The sequence below is a fragment of the Notolabrus celidotus genome, chromosome 21, assembly GCF_009762535.1.
Source record: "Notolabrus celidotus isolate fNotCel1 chromosome 21, fNotCel1.pri, whole genome shotgun sequence".
Taxonomy (NCBI): Eukaryota; Metazoa; Chordata; class Actinopteri; order Labriformes; family Labridae; genus Notolabrus; species Notolabrus celidotus.
This window is the reverse complement of record NC_048292.1, coordinates 15,374,171-15,388,754: the sequence shown is the minus strand read 5'-3', so window position 1 is coordinate 15,388,754 and position 14,584 is coordinate 15,374,171. Positions and strand designations below refer to the sequence as shown.

General features: G+C 39.0%; 1 protein-coding gene across 1 annotated transcript; it reads left to right on the top strand.

Moving 5' to 3' along the window:
* The first annotated feature begins 6,459 nt into the window (after positions 1 to 6,459).
* On the top strand, positions 6,460 to 12,530 carry drd4-rs (dopamine receptor D4 related sequence). Its single transcript, XM_034673816.1, has 5 exons — positions 6,460 to 6,574; positions 6,649 to 6,914; positions 7,024 to 7,136; positions 8,994 to 9,676; positions 12,151 to 12,530. Exons 2-5 carry the CDS (start codon positions 6,675 to 6,677, stop codon positions 12,357 to 12,359), a joined length of 1,245 nt encoding a protein of 414 aa, XP_034529707.1. The 5' UTR covers positions 6,460 to 6,574; positions 6,649 to 6,674; the 3' UTR covers positions 12,360 to 12,530.
* Positions 12,531 to 14,584: the final 2,054 nt, after the last annotated feature.

Here is a 14,584-nt window from a genome sequence, read left to right as displayed (position 1 = left end):
TTGTGCAATGCAATGATGGCTGCACGTGTTTCCTTGCAGGTAACCATGGCTAACAGATGAGGAACAATGGTGTCATGCACCATCTTCCTTTTAAAGTGTCCAGTCACTCAATCATGACAGATTGATTGCCAGCCTTGTCCTCATCAACACCCACACCTGTGTTAATGTGTGTGACACCTGTGTGTCATTGAAATGATGTTAGCTGGTCCTTTTGTGGCAGGGCTGAAATGCAGTGGAAATGTGTTTTTGGTGATAAAGTTCATTTTCAAGGCAAAGAGGGACTTTGCAATTAATTGCAGTTGAGCTGATCAGTCCTCATAACATTCTGGAGTATATGCAAATTGCCATTCTAAAAACTGAAACAGCAGACTTTGTGAAAATTAATAGTTGTGTCATTCTCAAAACTTTTGGCCATGACTGTACAATCCATTATGTATGATCAGTCCATGTTGGATCTGTTCCATCAGCACTCCATGTACTCAAACTTGTGCTGACATTAGTTCCTTGTGCTCAATTATAATTTTTGAATATGATTCAGAAAAAATAATTGTCTGTTTGTTTACACTTTATTTGAAATTAATTCTGTTCATGTACAGTATATCTGAGGTTGAGATGTAACTCTCAGTATGAACACCAGGGGGCAGCAGCACAGCCTGTTCACATGAATGTTTCTTCACTCTGACATACATTAATATGTTTTTTCTTTCTAATCTGAAGACTACATTTCCCATGAGTCTCCGAGTCTGTCACAAAGACTGTACAAATAATGGACATAGTATCCCTGACATCACCCATCTGTTCTTGAGCGTTGTTGAAAAGCCAGTCGTCGTTGGCAGCCATATTGGAAATGTTGAAGTCAACCTAACTTCTGTCGAGTTTGTATGAGGTAAAGAGGCGGGGTTTGAGCCTCCTCGTCAACAGCTACAGTGTTGCCGCCTGTCAGTCAAGTCAGCCATGTCCTTAAATGGGCAAAACTTGTAATCTTAATATCTTCAGAACCTTTGCATTAGAAAAAAATTCGACCTGGTACAGTGTCTGCCGATAGAGAAATTAGCTACCTAGAATCAAGCCGTTTTTTTAACCAGGTTGTAAACATGTTTATCAATGCTGCAAAGATCGTCTTTCTTGAATGGGTGTCTATGTGGTTTCCGGTGTTTCTGCAGCCAGCCTCAAGCGGACGATCGTTGAATTGCAGTTTGTAACACTTCGGCATGAGCTTCATATTTTGAGACTGGAGGTTGCCACTTGGTCTGTCACCACTGCCAATACATTTCAGTGATTAAACTGAAACTATGATCGATCTGATTGGGAAAAAAACTAACCTCAAAGATCAGCTCCAGCATTTCAGAGACAGCCGCCCTGCGAACTGGTCATGTGACTAAAAGTTCAGTTCATAAATGCTGTTAAAAGGAGCTGCTGAAGCGTCGTTATAGCGAATGTGTGTATGCGAGTCTACGTGTGTTTAATTAGAGGTTCCATTATTTTAATGAGTCTTTTTAATGACTGTAAAACAGCACTGAAGAGAAACACAAATTCTATAAACAGTTTTTAGAGTGTGTTAAATTCTCAGTCTGCAGATTTAATGAATTATTCATAAAACATACATCAAACATAAAAGAACAAGTCTGCCGCCTCCTCTTACGGATGCTAATCACACACACACACACACACACACACACACACACACACACAAAACAGCTGATTAACATTTGAAGGGTCTGTTCATTATAAAGCTCAGGGAAGATCAGAAAAACACAGACTCATTTTAACACCACCTTTAATATAATTCAATACAATATAAATTAATTATCTAACAAAATACAAGATAATATAATATTAAATAATAATACAATAAAATAAAATAGAATAAAATATTAAATCATGATAAAATGAATAAACCAATATTATGATATTTTATATTATATATTATATATATTTTTTATTTCATTTTATTTAATTTTATTATATCATATCATATTATTATTTTTGCCTGCTTGAAACAATACTGTAGGAACAAACAAGGTGATTGATGGTCTTTGTAGTCCGTCATTAGTAGAGTTTTAATACCATATCAAATCAAATCAAATCAAATCAAATCAACTTTATTTATATAGCACTTTACACACAACACACTTGATCCAAAGTGCTTTACAACAGAAAATGAGGAAAACAAAGAGAAAATGAAATAAAAAACACACTAACAGAGGAAGAGAGAGGGAAAGAAGAGTGGTAAGAGAGCAATATAATTAAAAATGAATGAACAGTAATAATAACAACAGTAATGACAAGAAATACAATTAACAGTGCAGTGAGTATCTGAGCCAGCGTGGTTAAGGGCAGTTAAAAGCTAATGAATAAAAGTGCGTTTTGAGATTACTTTTAAAAGTCTTGACAGAGGGGGAGAATCGGATGGTGGGCGGATGATAATTCCACAGTTTTGGGGCACAGACGGAGAAGGCCCTGTCCCCATATCTACTACATCTGAGACACCTGCCTGCTGTGAGTTTACATTCAGGATGTCTTAAAGCTGCCCTGGTCTTTTCCTGTCACCTCCCTCTCACCTGTCCTCCACCCTGTGACACTTTCCGTTGAGGTCGAGGAAAAGTTGTCAAGAAAAGACTTTAGGGTTTGAACTTTTGGTGCCTGGTCAAGTGATGGTTAGTGCTCAGATATCAGATAAAGATATGTTCAATATATCCTGTAGTGTTTACAGAGGGAGTGTACTGCCCACAGAGCCACCCTGTGGTGATCAGAGGTACTTCAGGGCCAGACTGTGTTAGGAAATAAAGTTTCTTTCTTTTCTGTTCCATTTCTCTCTCTGCAGCAAAGTCTTCATTTTCTGTAGACTGCTTCAAAAACGTTGGTCAGTGTTGGAGTTAGGTATTCGCTTGTTTCAAGTTAATTTAATCATGATGTGTTGAGTGTCCTCCTGCTGCTATGGTTACTCAGTTTACGCAGGTAAACAGAGCGTTAATTTAGACTTATTAACAAACTGTTAAATTTGTCACTGTGCAGCATATCAGCATTCAGTGCTATCCCAATAATCAACAATATCATGAAAGCATGTATCATAAAATAATAATAAGAAAATCTGAGGGGTGGGTGTCTTCATCACAGCTGATTGTCAGCCAATCACAGAGCTGCAATAAAAAAAGAGGAGGGGGGCGAATAAGGTAGAAAAAATGTGAGAGAGAAAGAGAGAGAGAGGGAAGAGGATGATGGTGTGATAAATCTTTTTATAGACGTGAAGAAAAAAGTTGTCTCTTCATCATCATCGAGGAGGAGGAGAACAAAGAGGACAAGGAGGAGGAGGAGGAGAGGAAGAAAAGGAGTAGAAAGTGCACGAGCTGGAGGAGAAGCAGGAGGAGCTGTGATTATGAATGATTGATTCTGTTTGGTATCAATAGAAGACGAAAAGAGGAGGAGGAAGAAGAGGAAGAGTAGAGTGAGTGGATCTCTAATCACATGTTTTTATATTATACTGTTAAAATCTGTGTTTGTTGTTTATCCTCTTGTAGTCGTATTTACTCTCCAGAGGAATAAAAAAAAAACATACAATAAATAATACTTCTGATTCAGCTGCAGACTTCAAATTCAGAATCAATTAATCCATTCAGTCTGAAATCAGTGAAGTCATTATGAAATCATAGTCTGCAGTCCTCATCATTGAATTTAGTCTGAAATAAGTGTGTTTGTTCTGAAATCATTGTGTTCAGTCTGAAATCAGTGTGCTCTGAATCATTGCATTTAGTCTGAATTTAAAGTGTCTTTGTTTTGTCTAAGATTATTGTGTTCATACCGAGAATGTGTTTATTCCAGAATTACTGTAGTTCTTCTAAAACATTGGGTTTGGTCTTAAATCAATTCCTTTAATCTGAAATCACTGTGTTTTGAATTATTGTGTTTGGTCTGACATTGTGTTTAGTCTGACATCATTGTGTTTAGTCTGACATCATTGTGTTTGGTCTGACATCATTGTGTTTAGTCTGACATCATTGTGTTTGGTCTGACATCATTGTGTTTAGTCTGACATCATTGTGTTTGGTCTGACATCATTGTGTTTGGTCTGACATCATAGTGTTTGGTCTGACATCATTGTGTTTGGTCTGACATCATAGTGTTTGGTCTGACATCATAGTGTTTGGTCTGACAACACTGTGGCTTTTTCCGAAACGGCCTGCTACATACTACTTACTAATGTAGTAGGCAGTAGGTATTGCCTACTACATACTGCATTTGAATTTAGTATGTAGTATGACTGTTCTGTCCGATCTGTCATGCAGCATGCTGAGCCAGACTTCGCTGGATTTTCGGTTTCGGAAAGCGGAAGTAAACAACGGCGAAGCCGATAAATAAAATGCTTATTTAGCATCCATTTATGATTTAAAAAGTTAGGAAGTGGTTTATATGTAATTTGATAACTTTCACAACATCCAAAAATGGATTTCCTCCCGTCAAAAAATGAGGAAAAAGAAAAAGCAGAACGAGCGCTGTGCATTATGGGAAACAGTACGCGAGGCAGACTGGTCCGATGCACACTGAGATATTTTCCTGTATCAGTAGACATCCGGGGAGTTTTGGCTTACTGCAGATTTTGCTCTTGTTCACATACTACTTACTACATACTGAATTTTGGACATATCAGTACGTACTGCTAGTATAGTAGGCGATTTCGGAAACAGCCTGTGTTTGGTCTGACAACACTGTGTTTGGTCTGACATCATTGTGTTTAGTCTGACAACACTGTGTTTGGTCTGACATCATTGTGTTTAGTCTGACATCACTGTGTTTGGTCTGACATCATTGTGTTTAGTCTGACATCACTGTGTTTGGTCTGACAACACTGTGTTTGGTCTGACATCATTGTGTTTAGTCTGACATCACTGTGTTTGGTCTGACAACACTGTGTTTGGTCTGACATCATTGTGTTTAGTCTGACATCACTGTGTTTGGTCTGACATCATTGTGTTTAGTCTGACAACACTGTGTTTGGTCTGACATCATTGTGTTTAGTCTGACATCACTGTGTTTGGTCTGACATCATTGTGTTTAGTCTGACAACACTGTGTTTGGTCTGACATCATTGTGTTTAGTCTGACATCACTGTGTTTGGTCTGACATCATTGTGTTTAGTCTGACATCACTGTGTTTGGTCTGACATCAATGTGTTTGGTCTTACATCATTTTGTTTAGTTTGACATCATTGTGTTTGGTCTGACATCATAGTGTTTGGTCTGACAACACTGTGTTTGGTCTGACATCATTGTGTTTAGTCTGACATCACTGTGTTTGGTCTGACATCAATGTGTTTGGTCTTACATCATTTTGTTTAGTTTGACATCATTGTGTTTGGTCTGACATCATAGTGTTTGGTCTGACAACACTGTGTTTGGTCTGACATCATTGTGTTTAGTCTGACATCATTGTATTTAGTCTGACATCATTGGCCCAATCCAAATATCCTCCCTAAACCCTGAGCCCTGAGCCCTTCTTGACTTAATTGACGTCAGCTGTAAAGTGATTTAGGGCAGGAGGCTGTAAGGACTCAAAACCGTAGAACTGGGAATGAGACAGCACATCCCGACTTCTGCCGCACCCCCTGCATGATGTCATGCAGCTCACCTTAGCGGCATTAGGAACTTTTATTGCATAATTTTTTACATTTCTCAAAATCAAGGTGCTTAAGGGACTGACTGACTGCAATGTGATCCAGGCTCTTACCATACAGGCTGCTTAACCACTAAATTTAAACTACATAAATATATTATAAACATCTAGATGTAAATGTGTGAAGATAAACTGATTAAGGCTGTTTTCTACATACATACCTATAGGCAAAATTGGTTGCACCTTCCATGCTTCTTGTTTAACATCTCTCTTTTTTAATTTCAAGTTGCTTTGTTCATGCTCGTGATTTCCCCTGGGATCACAATGCTATGAACTCTGGGTAATTCCCTTACGCTAAGTCTGCAAAAAGGCCCACTTAAGGAAAGGGTGCATTAAGGGCTCAAAAAGTCTGTGAGAGATCCCTCACGGACTTAGCGGGAATGCGCCTCAAAGTCAGAGTGTGTTGGTGTGGACATTGAGATTGGGCCATTGGGTTCAGCCTTAAATTATTGTGTTCAATCTAAAATCACTGCATTGTGAAACACTGTGTTCAGTCTGACGTTATTGTCTGATTAAATCTGAACCAGAAATTTTAAATCAAAATCTGAACCAGAACTATCTAACCAAAACCAGAATCAGAGCCAGAGCAGTGATACTGCTTCAGACATTAAATTCCTGAGATTACCCTGAGAGAAAAATGTAACAATTCAGTGACCACACAACACATACACACAACAAACACATACAACATATATAACAATGAATACACACAACATAACTATAATACGTAGCAACTGATAGATATATGAAGAACTGTACCTCCTGTTTGTGTTCAGCGCCACAGGAACCCTTAGACGTCTCGGGATCGGCCATGAAGAGACACTTCTTCAGTTCGTCAACCTACTAAGACTGATACATACACACACACACACACATACCTGAGACACCTGCTAAAGATAACAAGAAGGTGAGATTTTCACATAATCATTGCAGCGTCTGATGAAAACACGATCACCTGACAGGAGTCAGCTCTCTGTGCAGATGCTGCCTGTGGCTCCACCTTTATCATGGTCAATGTGACACCTGGAACCCCTCCGCCTGAAATGCACCTGCATGGCTATAACTACTTTGCATTGGTCGTCGGTGTCCTTCTGATCCTGGTCATCATCCTGGGAAACACCCTGGTGTGTCTGAGCGTGCTCACTGAGCGCTCACTAAAGACCGCCACCAATTACTTCATCATCAGCCTGGCGGTAGCCGACCTGCTGCTCGCCGTGCTCGTGCTTCCGCTCTTCATCTACTCAGAGGTCAGAGTTCACCACCACCAGGTGACTGTACACCTGGATCAAGAGTACATGTTGGTTAAGTGAAGACATGAGAATGTGTGTGTTTATCGGTGTGTTTGTATCTTGTTAGTTTCTTGGAGGGGTCTGGACTTTGAGCACCTTTACCTGTGATGCTCTGATGACCATGGATGTGATGCTGTGCACGGCCTCCATCCTTAACCTGTGTGCTATCAGCGTTGACAGGTGGGTGTACCTGAGTGTGTCCCTCTGTGCTGATTCTGACCTTGAGTTTGAATGAAAAGAAGAAGAGGTCATGTCACCTGTCTATTGATTCTATACATTTGATGTCTACATGTCTGTCTATTTGATTAGACCTCAGTGATGACATCATAGAGTCAACTTTACCTGAACCTTCGTTCACCTTAGGTCTGACTGACAGATACTCTACCTATTAGTTGCTCATCTCAGTTCTGACTAACGGATAATCTACCTGAACCTTTGTTCACTTTAGTTCTGACTAACGGATACTCTACCTGAACCTTCACTCACCTTAGGTCTGACTGTCAGATACTCTACCTGAACCTTTGCTCACTTTAGTTCTGACTGTCGGATACTCTACCTGAACCTTCACTCACCTTAGTTCTGACAGACAGGTACCTTACCTATTAATTGCTCATCTCAGTTCTGACTAACGGATACTCTACCTGAACCTTCACTCACCTTAGTTGTGACTGTCAGATACTCTACCTGAACCCTGGTTCACTTCAGTTCTGACTGTCAGATACTCTACATGAACCTTCACTCACCTCAGTTCTGACTGTCAGATACTCTACCTGAACCTTTGCTCACTTTAGGTCTGACTGTCAGATACTCTACCTGAACCTTCACTCACCTCAGTTCTGACTGTCAGATACTCTACCTGAACCTTTGCTCACTTTAGGTCTGACTGACAGATACTCTACCTGAACCTTTGCTCACTTTAGTTCTGACTGTCCGATACTCTACATGAACCTTCACTCACCTCAGTTCTGACTGCCGTATACTCTACCTGAACCTTCGCTCATCTGAGTTCTGACTGACTGACGGATAATCTACCATCACATTTGCTCAACTCTGTTGTGTGACATGTACTACACCAGTACTCTTGCTGACCTTAGCTATGACTAATGGCTGATGGACTTTTCACCTGTACACACACTCACCGCAGAATCATCCTTCAAGAAATCGATTGAGAAAATACATTTTGGCAATTCACATTAACTGAACAAAAAACATACACACACAAACTTACAAAGCATACACTTTAACATGCTGAAACAACAAGAGGGGTGAACCAGGACGTGAGTACAACAATGCAGGTTTCATTGAGTAAGCTGGCTCGACAAAGTTTAAAGCTCCAGGTAGAGGAATCAGGTACCACAAAGCTGGTTTTGAGCCTCCTGTTTTAACTCCGACTCTGCTCCAGGTTCTGAGCACGTTCATATGAAAAGGTGCATTATGCTTCTTCATCACAAAAAGAAACAATCATCGGCAACGGCTGTCTACTTCAGTCGGACTGACATAAAGACAACAGATATGATTAAATGAAGGTTAAAGCGGTAAAAATATGGCCCTGCTGCTGCAATCAAGGAAAGAAAGGAATGCTACAGAAAACTTTTTGTTTCTTTGTAGATGAATGTATCGATCTTATCACGGGACACACACTGAGTGCCACCATTTAGTTTTAATGTGACAATTACACACAGCACAATTTTGAACTTTAACAATGACATGATTTCAGCTGGAAAGACAGAAACTGCAATTACACTGAATACCTCCACTTCATAAAATAATGCAGAAATAACTCTGGGATTTGGCCAAATAGAAGTCTAATTAGATTATTGATTGGATTTCGTCTGAGGTAAATATCAATAGACTAATCAGTTTTCTGCTGGAAAACAAGTTTTGTTAATCAGACTTGGGGGGATTTTAGGACAAACATAAGAAAGTAATCTAATGTGGACTGATGTGGACTGATTTGGTCTGTCAGGTCTGATGTGAAATGATGTTGCCTGTTGTGGACTGATGTAAAACAATGTGGTCTCTGTGTGTTGTGTTCAGATACATCGCGGTTGTGGTCCCTCTGAAGTACAACAGGAACCAGTTCAGTGTCCGTCAGCTGGCCCTCATCGCTGCCACCTGGCTGCTGTCTCTGGGCGTGGCCAGTCCGGTGATCTTTGGTCTGAACCAGGTCCCGGGCCGCGATCCAACCGTGTGCAGACTGGAGGATGACCGTTTCGTAGTGTACTCGTCCATGTGCTCATTCTTCGTACCGTGCCCCGTCATGCTCTTCCTGTACTACTGGATGTTTCAGGGCCTGCGGCGTTGGAGCGGACGCAGCCGATCTCAGGGGGCTCCGGCTGCTCGTCCAGCTTTCTCTCTGCGCCTGGGCTTGGTTCTGCGGCGAGCTAAATCCCCAACAGCAGTCAGTCAGGAGAAAGTCCTGTATGCCCCACCGGCCAGCCTTAGCCCCATTTCTCCATCTTCCATTTCTATAACAACGCCATCTGGGACCCAGGTGACAGAGGAGCAACAGGATCAGGGGGCGGCAGTGGAAAGTGACCCGATGACCACGAGGGGAGACAGTGTGTCAGATGGAGAGTTCACAGAGAGAAGGGGGGGCAGCAGGAATGAGAACAGCCTGATGACTAGGAGCGCTGCAAAGAGAAGAAGAAGAACAAGCAAGAGCAGCCGAGTCAGCGGGCGGGAGAGGAAGGCCATGAAGGTTCTTCCTGTGGTCGTTGGTGAGTCTCTTACATCCATCGATACGATCAGTTTGATCAGGTTTTTTTCGTTGTGTATTTGCTTTTGTTCAGAGTTCCACCTGAGGTTTGTTCGGTATTGGGTTGGTGGAATAGAAACAGCTTTGGTATTTTGGTCTGTTAAACTGAGAAGAATCATCCTTTTGGGGGAAACCACTGAGTGTCATCAGCGTAACATGAAAATCAATTAATTACGGAGAGAATGAAAACATTACGACAAAAGAGGAGGACCAGAAACTGAACCACGAGGTCTCCAAAAATTTAAATCAACTTAAGTCTGATTTATACTTCTGCGTCGAATCGACGGCGTAACCTACGCCGTAGGTCCGCGTAGCTCCCGTACCTACGCAGAGGCCTACGCACGTAGCTGACGTGCACCTCCTCCAAAATGTAACTACGCGTAGAGCCGACGCGGACCGCAAGCTCTGTGATTGGTCCGCTCGACGGCTTTGTCTTTCCCGCATTCACAGCACTTCCGGGGTCCCGGCAATCAGCCACACATCGGCCGTGTATTTCATCTCCTCCTCTCTATTCTTCATGTAATCATGTCTGTATGATAAACAGCAACATGTATCAGCTGTAGATTAACATAACACGCTCTGAATCGATGTGGAAAAGTAAACAGAGATCGTAGCGGGACCGGAAGCAGGCGACCGGCTATCAGAGAGACCGCACTGCCCTCAGGCGTTTCGGCGGAGAATTGCTGCGCGACACGGACACACCGACGCACAAGTATGAGGGGCTCATGTCCGCGTCAGCCCCTGCTGCGTAGGGCGACGCAGAAGTATAAATCAGCCTTTATACTGATGCAATAAGGATTTTATTGGTGAGATAAAAATAAGATTTTTCTGACACGAATGGTGGATAGTTCATCAGATGATAATCATGACCTCAGTGATATATTAAGGTGTTATTTCAGAGAGTCACAGGTAGGTGTGAATGTGATCTGTTTAAATGTTTCTCCAGGACGACACCATCCTCTGTAACAATACTCAGTGTGTTCCTCACACTCCTCATGTTTCATGTTTAACACAGACTCTGTGATCGTCTTGGTAAAAATAGAAACTGCTCCTATCTAATCTCCGTGGAAACCACTTTAGTGTCTTAGCAGCAGCTTTACACACACACACACACACACACACACACACACACACACACACACACACACACACACACACACACACACACACGCCCGCGTATACACATACACATGTATACAGGTACATGGGCTGGTCTGTGATGTTATGTTATTTTAACCTGACGGGACACAGGAATGAAGATGAGAGGATGAAGGATTTTCAGCAAAGTACATCCAGCAATTAACATTTGAGAAAAAAATATCAGATTATCATAGTTACTCAGGTGTGTTTCTTTAACATATACATTTTTCATAAATATTCACAGTTATATCTGAAGAGTAAGTTTAAACAATTTCTAAACACTCTTAAGAGCATTGCAACATAAAATAAAAATATTCCTTATAAACCTGTTATAAATTATCAGTTGTTATATATGAACAGATTCATAAATATAGATTGTGAAATATTTATAAACTGATTCATATTTCTCATTGGACAACCAGCCATAAATAGATAAATATCTGTAAACATAGAAATAACTATAAAAGATACATTTTTGTAAACATCTAAATAACTTTAAATAGATTCATATTTATAAACAGCTTAATTTCTATAAATAGATGTATATTTATAAACAGATTCATATTTCTCAATAGACAACTATCTATAAATAGATTATTATCTATACACATAGAAATAACTATAACAGAGAAATATTTATAAGCAGAAAATATCTTTCAATAAATTAATATTTATAAATATCAAAATATCTTTCAATAGATTAATATTTATAAACAGCTTTATTTCTATAAATAGATCTATATTTATAAATAGATTGATTATCATCAACCTTTAAGTATCTATACACAGTTAAACATCTGTAAACAGATTATGTTCATGAATAATCTCAGATTTGAACATCAGATATTATCTTGTTTCCCTTTTTTGGTTTTATCAGAAGAATAACGTTTTAATCTGATCCTGCTTCCTGACATTCATTTATGAGATTAAAAGTCTGATATTGGTCTAATACCTGGAACACAATGTTAACTTGATCTCTGTTATCAAAGCTATTCAACCACATTTGAAGAAATAGTATAATTCCTGCTAAAGGCTGATCATCTACCAGAAAATACATCTGTATGCAGATGATACCAGCTTGTATTTGAAGTATTTGACATTTATTATTTATCTGCCATTGTCATATAATAATGACTGATATTTTTTGAATATATTATTATTTTTTGTATTTTCATGATTTCTGGTTTATATCTATGTAATGCTGATTTTTTAGTTTAAACTTTTTTTTAAAGAGCTCTGTCTCGTACTTGGTCCAGATTTCTCTCTCACCCTTTTTCTAACTGTGTCTGTGTCCAGGTGTCTTTCTGGCCTGTTGGACCCCTTTCTTCATCGTCCACGTCACCAAAGTATTGTGTCAGTCATGTGACATCGGACCCACCCTGATCTCCGTGGTCACATGGCTCGGATATGTCAACAGTGCCGTAAACCCGATAATCTACACTGCCTTCAACGTTGAGTTCAGGAACGTATTTCACAAACTGCTCTGCTGTCGAGCACAAAACTAGAACTCAAGTTTTATTTTGAAGGACACTAACTGAGTTCTAATTTAGAGGTTTTATCATGTGCCAGTCTCTTATTTTGGAGGTTTGAAATGTGTGATTTGTAAATAAATAAATGAATTATTGTGGATATTTCAGCCCAGAGACATGAACTATGTAAACCATTTAAAATTGTAATGTGTCAAAGGTGTTTTAAAACTTTTATTAAATTTTCTTTTAAAATTTCAATCAGAAATCTTTTTTTTTTATTTAATTTTGAAAAACTAAAAATAAATTGGATGTTTGTGTTGAAGTTTCCTGGTGAAGAATGTTTGTAGAGTTAAAACCTGTAAATGTGATGTAAAAACAAAAAATATCCTAAACTTATTTACGTTTTATTTTATTTCATATTTATTATTTCTGAGGATTGATTTTGAAATCACAGTTAATCTTTCTTTTAACTTTAAAGTCTTGTCTTGAAGAACAAACAGAAATGGAAAAAAGAAGCAGAGTCTGAAAAAGATTAAAAATAAATGAACAATTTGAAAATATTTTAAGAAGAATTTAATGTTGGGAACATAAACAGGAACATATTTTTTTGTGTCAGTTTAATAGATTTTTCTTTCATTTTGTTTATTTGGTCTGGATCTGGTTCTGATCCTGAACCTGATTTTTAATTGTACTTAACTTAATTGTATTTAATTTGAGTCAATTACATTGAAATCTATTTAAATAACTTTAATTGAATATAATAAAGTTGATAGAATTAAGTTTATTTAAATCTAAACTAACCTTGGTTCCTCACAGAGTAAATACTGAGAAGATAAAAAAATACTTAGAGCTTTAATGTTAGTATTGTAAGTTGACATTAATTTGTGTGTGTGTGTGTGTGTGTGTGTGTGTGTGTGTGTGTGTGTGTGTGTGTGTGTGTGTGTCTGTGTGTGTGTGTGTGTGTGTGTGTGTTTGTGTGTGTTTGTGTGTGGCGGGAGATCGGAAAGGAGATCATTTGTCACTTCCAGTTTGTGGTCATTAGTAGTGTGTGGCTCTGACTTTCATAATATAACTGATTTTCACAATAAGAGTGACTTCAAGTGTTACTGAAGCATGGTGACATGGCTGATATGTCTTTGAGATAATTATCAGGTGTAAGGAGTTTCTAGTTATACATACCTGAATATGCCAAACAGTTTTTATTTACCACTTCCTGGTTGATAAAAAGAACTACACGCACAGTGAACACAGGAAGTACAGGTATTAATTTCAAATTAAAAGATGTATTTAATAACCTTTCACCCAAATATAGTTAATATTAGCATTCAGAAACACCATGGCTAACATTCACAACAAAATCTAAAATTTATAATAGTAAATGTTTTCTTAACTAAGGAAAGAAAACAGTTTTGGTAGCTTCAGCAAAATCACACTTTGATTTTTACGAGCCACTCTGTACCTATTTATATATTACATACAAATACATGTATCTGTTTCATTAAATTAAGATATTTCATTCACTACTTTTAATCTGTCTTCATTTCAAAACTTCTTAAACTCTAAAGCAGGGGTGTCAAACATAGGGCCCGCAGGCCAAAACCGGCCCGCCAGAGGTTCCAATACAGCCCGCGGGATGACTTCGCAAAGTGAAAAATTACAGAGACATTTACTCAATTTTCAATGAAGGTAACTTCTTTCAAATTTGTCCTCTAGGGGGCGCATACAATCAAACGTCTGACGGAGTGCACCTGAACGGCGCTCCAGGACTTTTTTTCTATGAGGGGGAAAAATAATAGTTGCAGTTTGCATAATCTTGTTGAATTTCATAGACTTTTTAGAGCACTTCAAGATCCAATCAACACTAAAGTTTACGTATATGTAGAAGTGGTGGATCCCCAATTTTCGAAGGAACCTCATATCGTGCATGTGCTTACCATACATATGGGTGCGTCATAGGTGCGCTCCTTCACTACCAACACTAGCACTACTGTGTCAGGTGACTGGGAAACCTGTGAGCTTGGTGTGTTTGCAGCAGGTTTCAGTGCTTAAAGAATATCATATGTGGCCCGACTATGAGACTCATCATGGCGAAAAATACAACAGCAGTTTATTTAAAAATATAGTTCGTTAAATGTGACATTTTTTAGGATGTACTTGTACTTTTATTGCACTAAAACAAAGGGGAAAATTTTGAGTTGTCGTTATTTATAGGTTATTATGTTATAATTTTACTTGTCCGGCCGACTTGAGATCAACTCGGG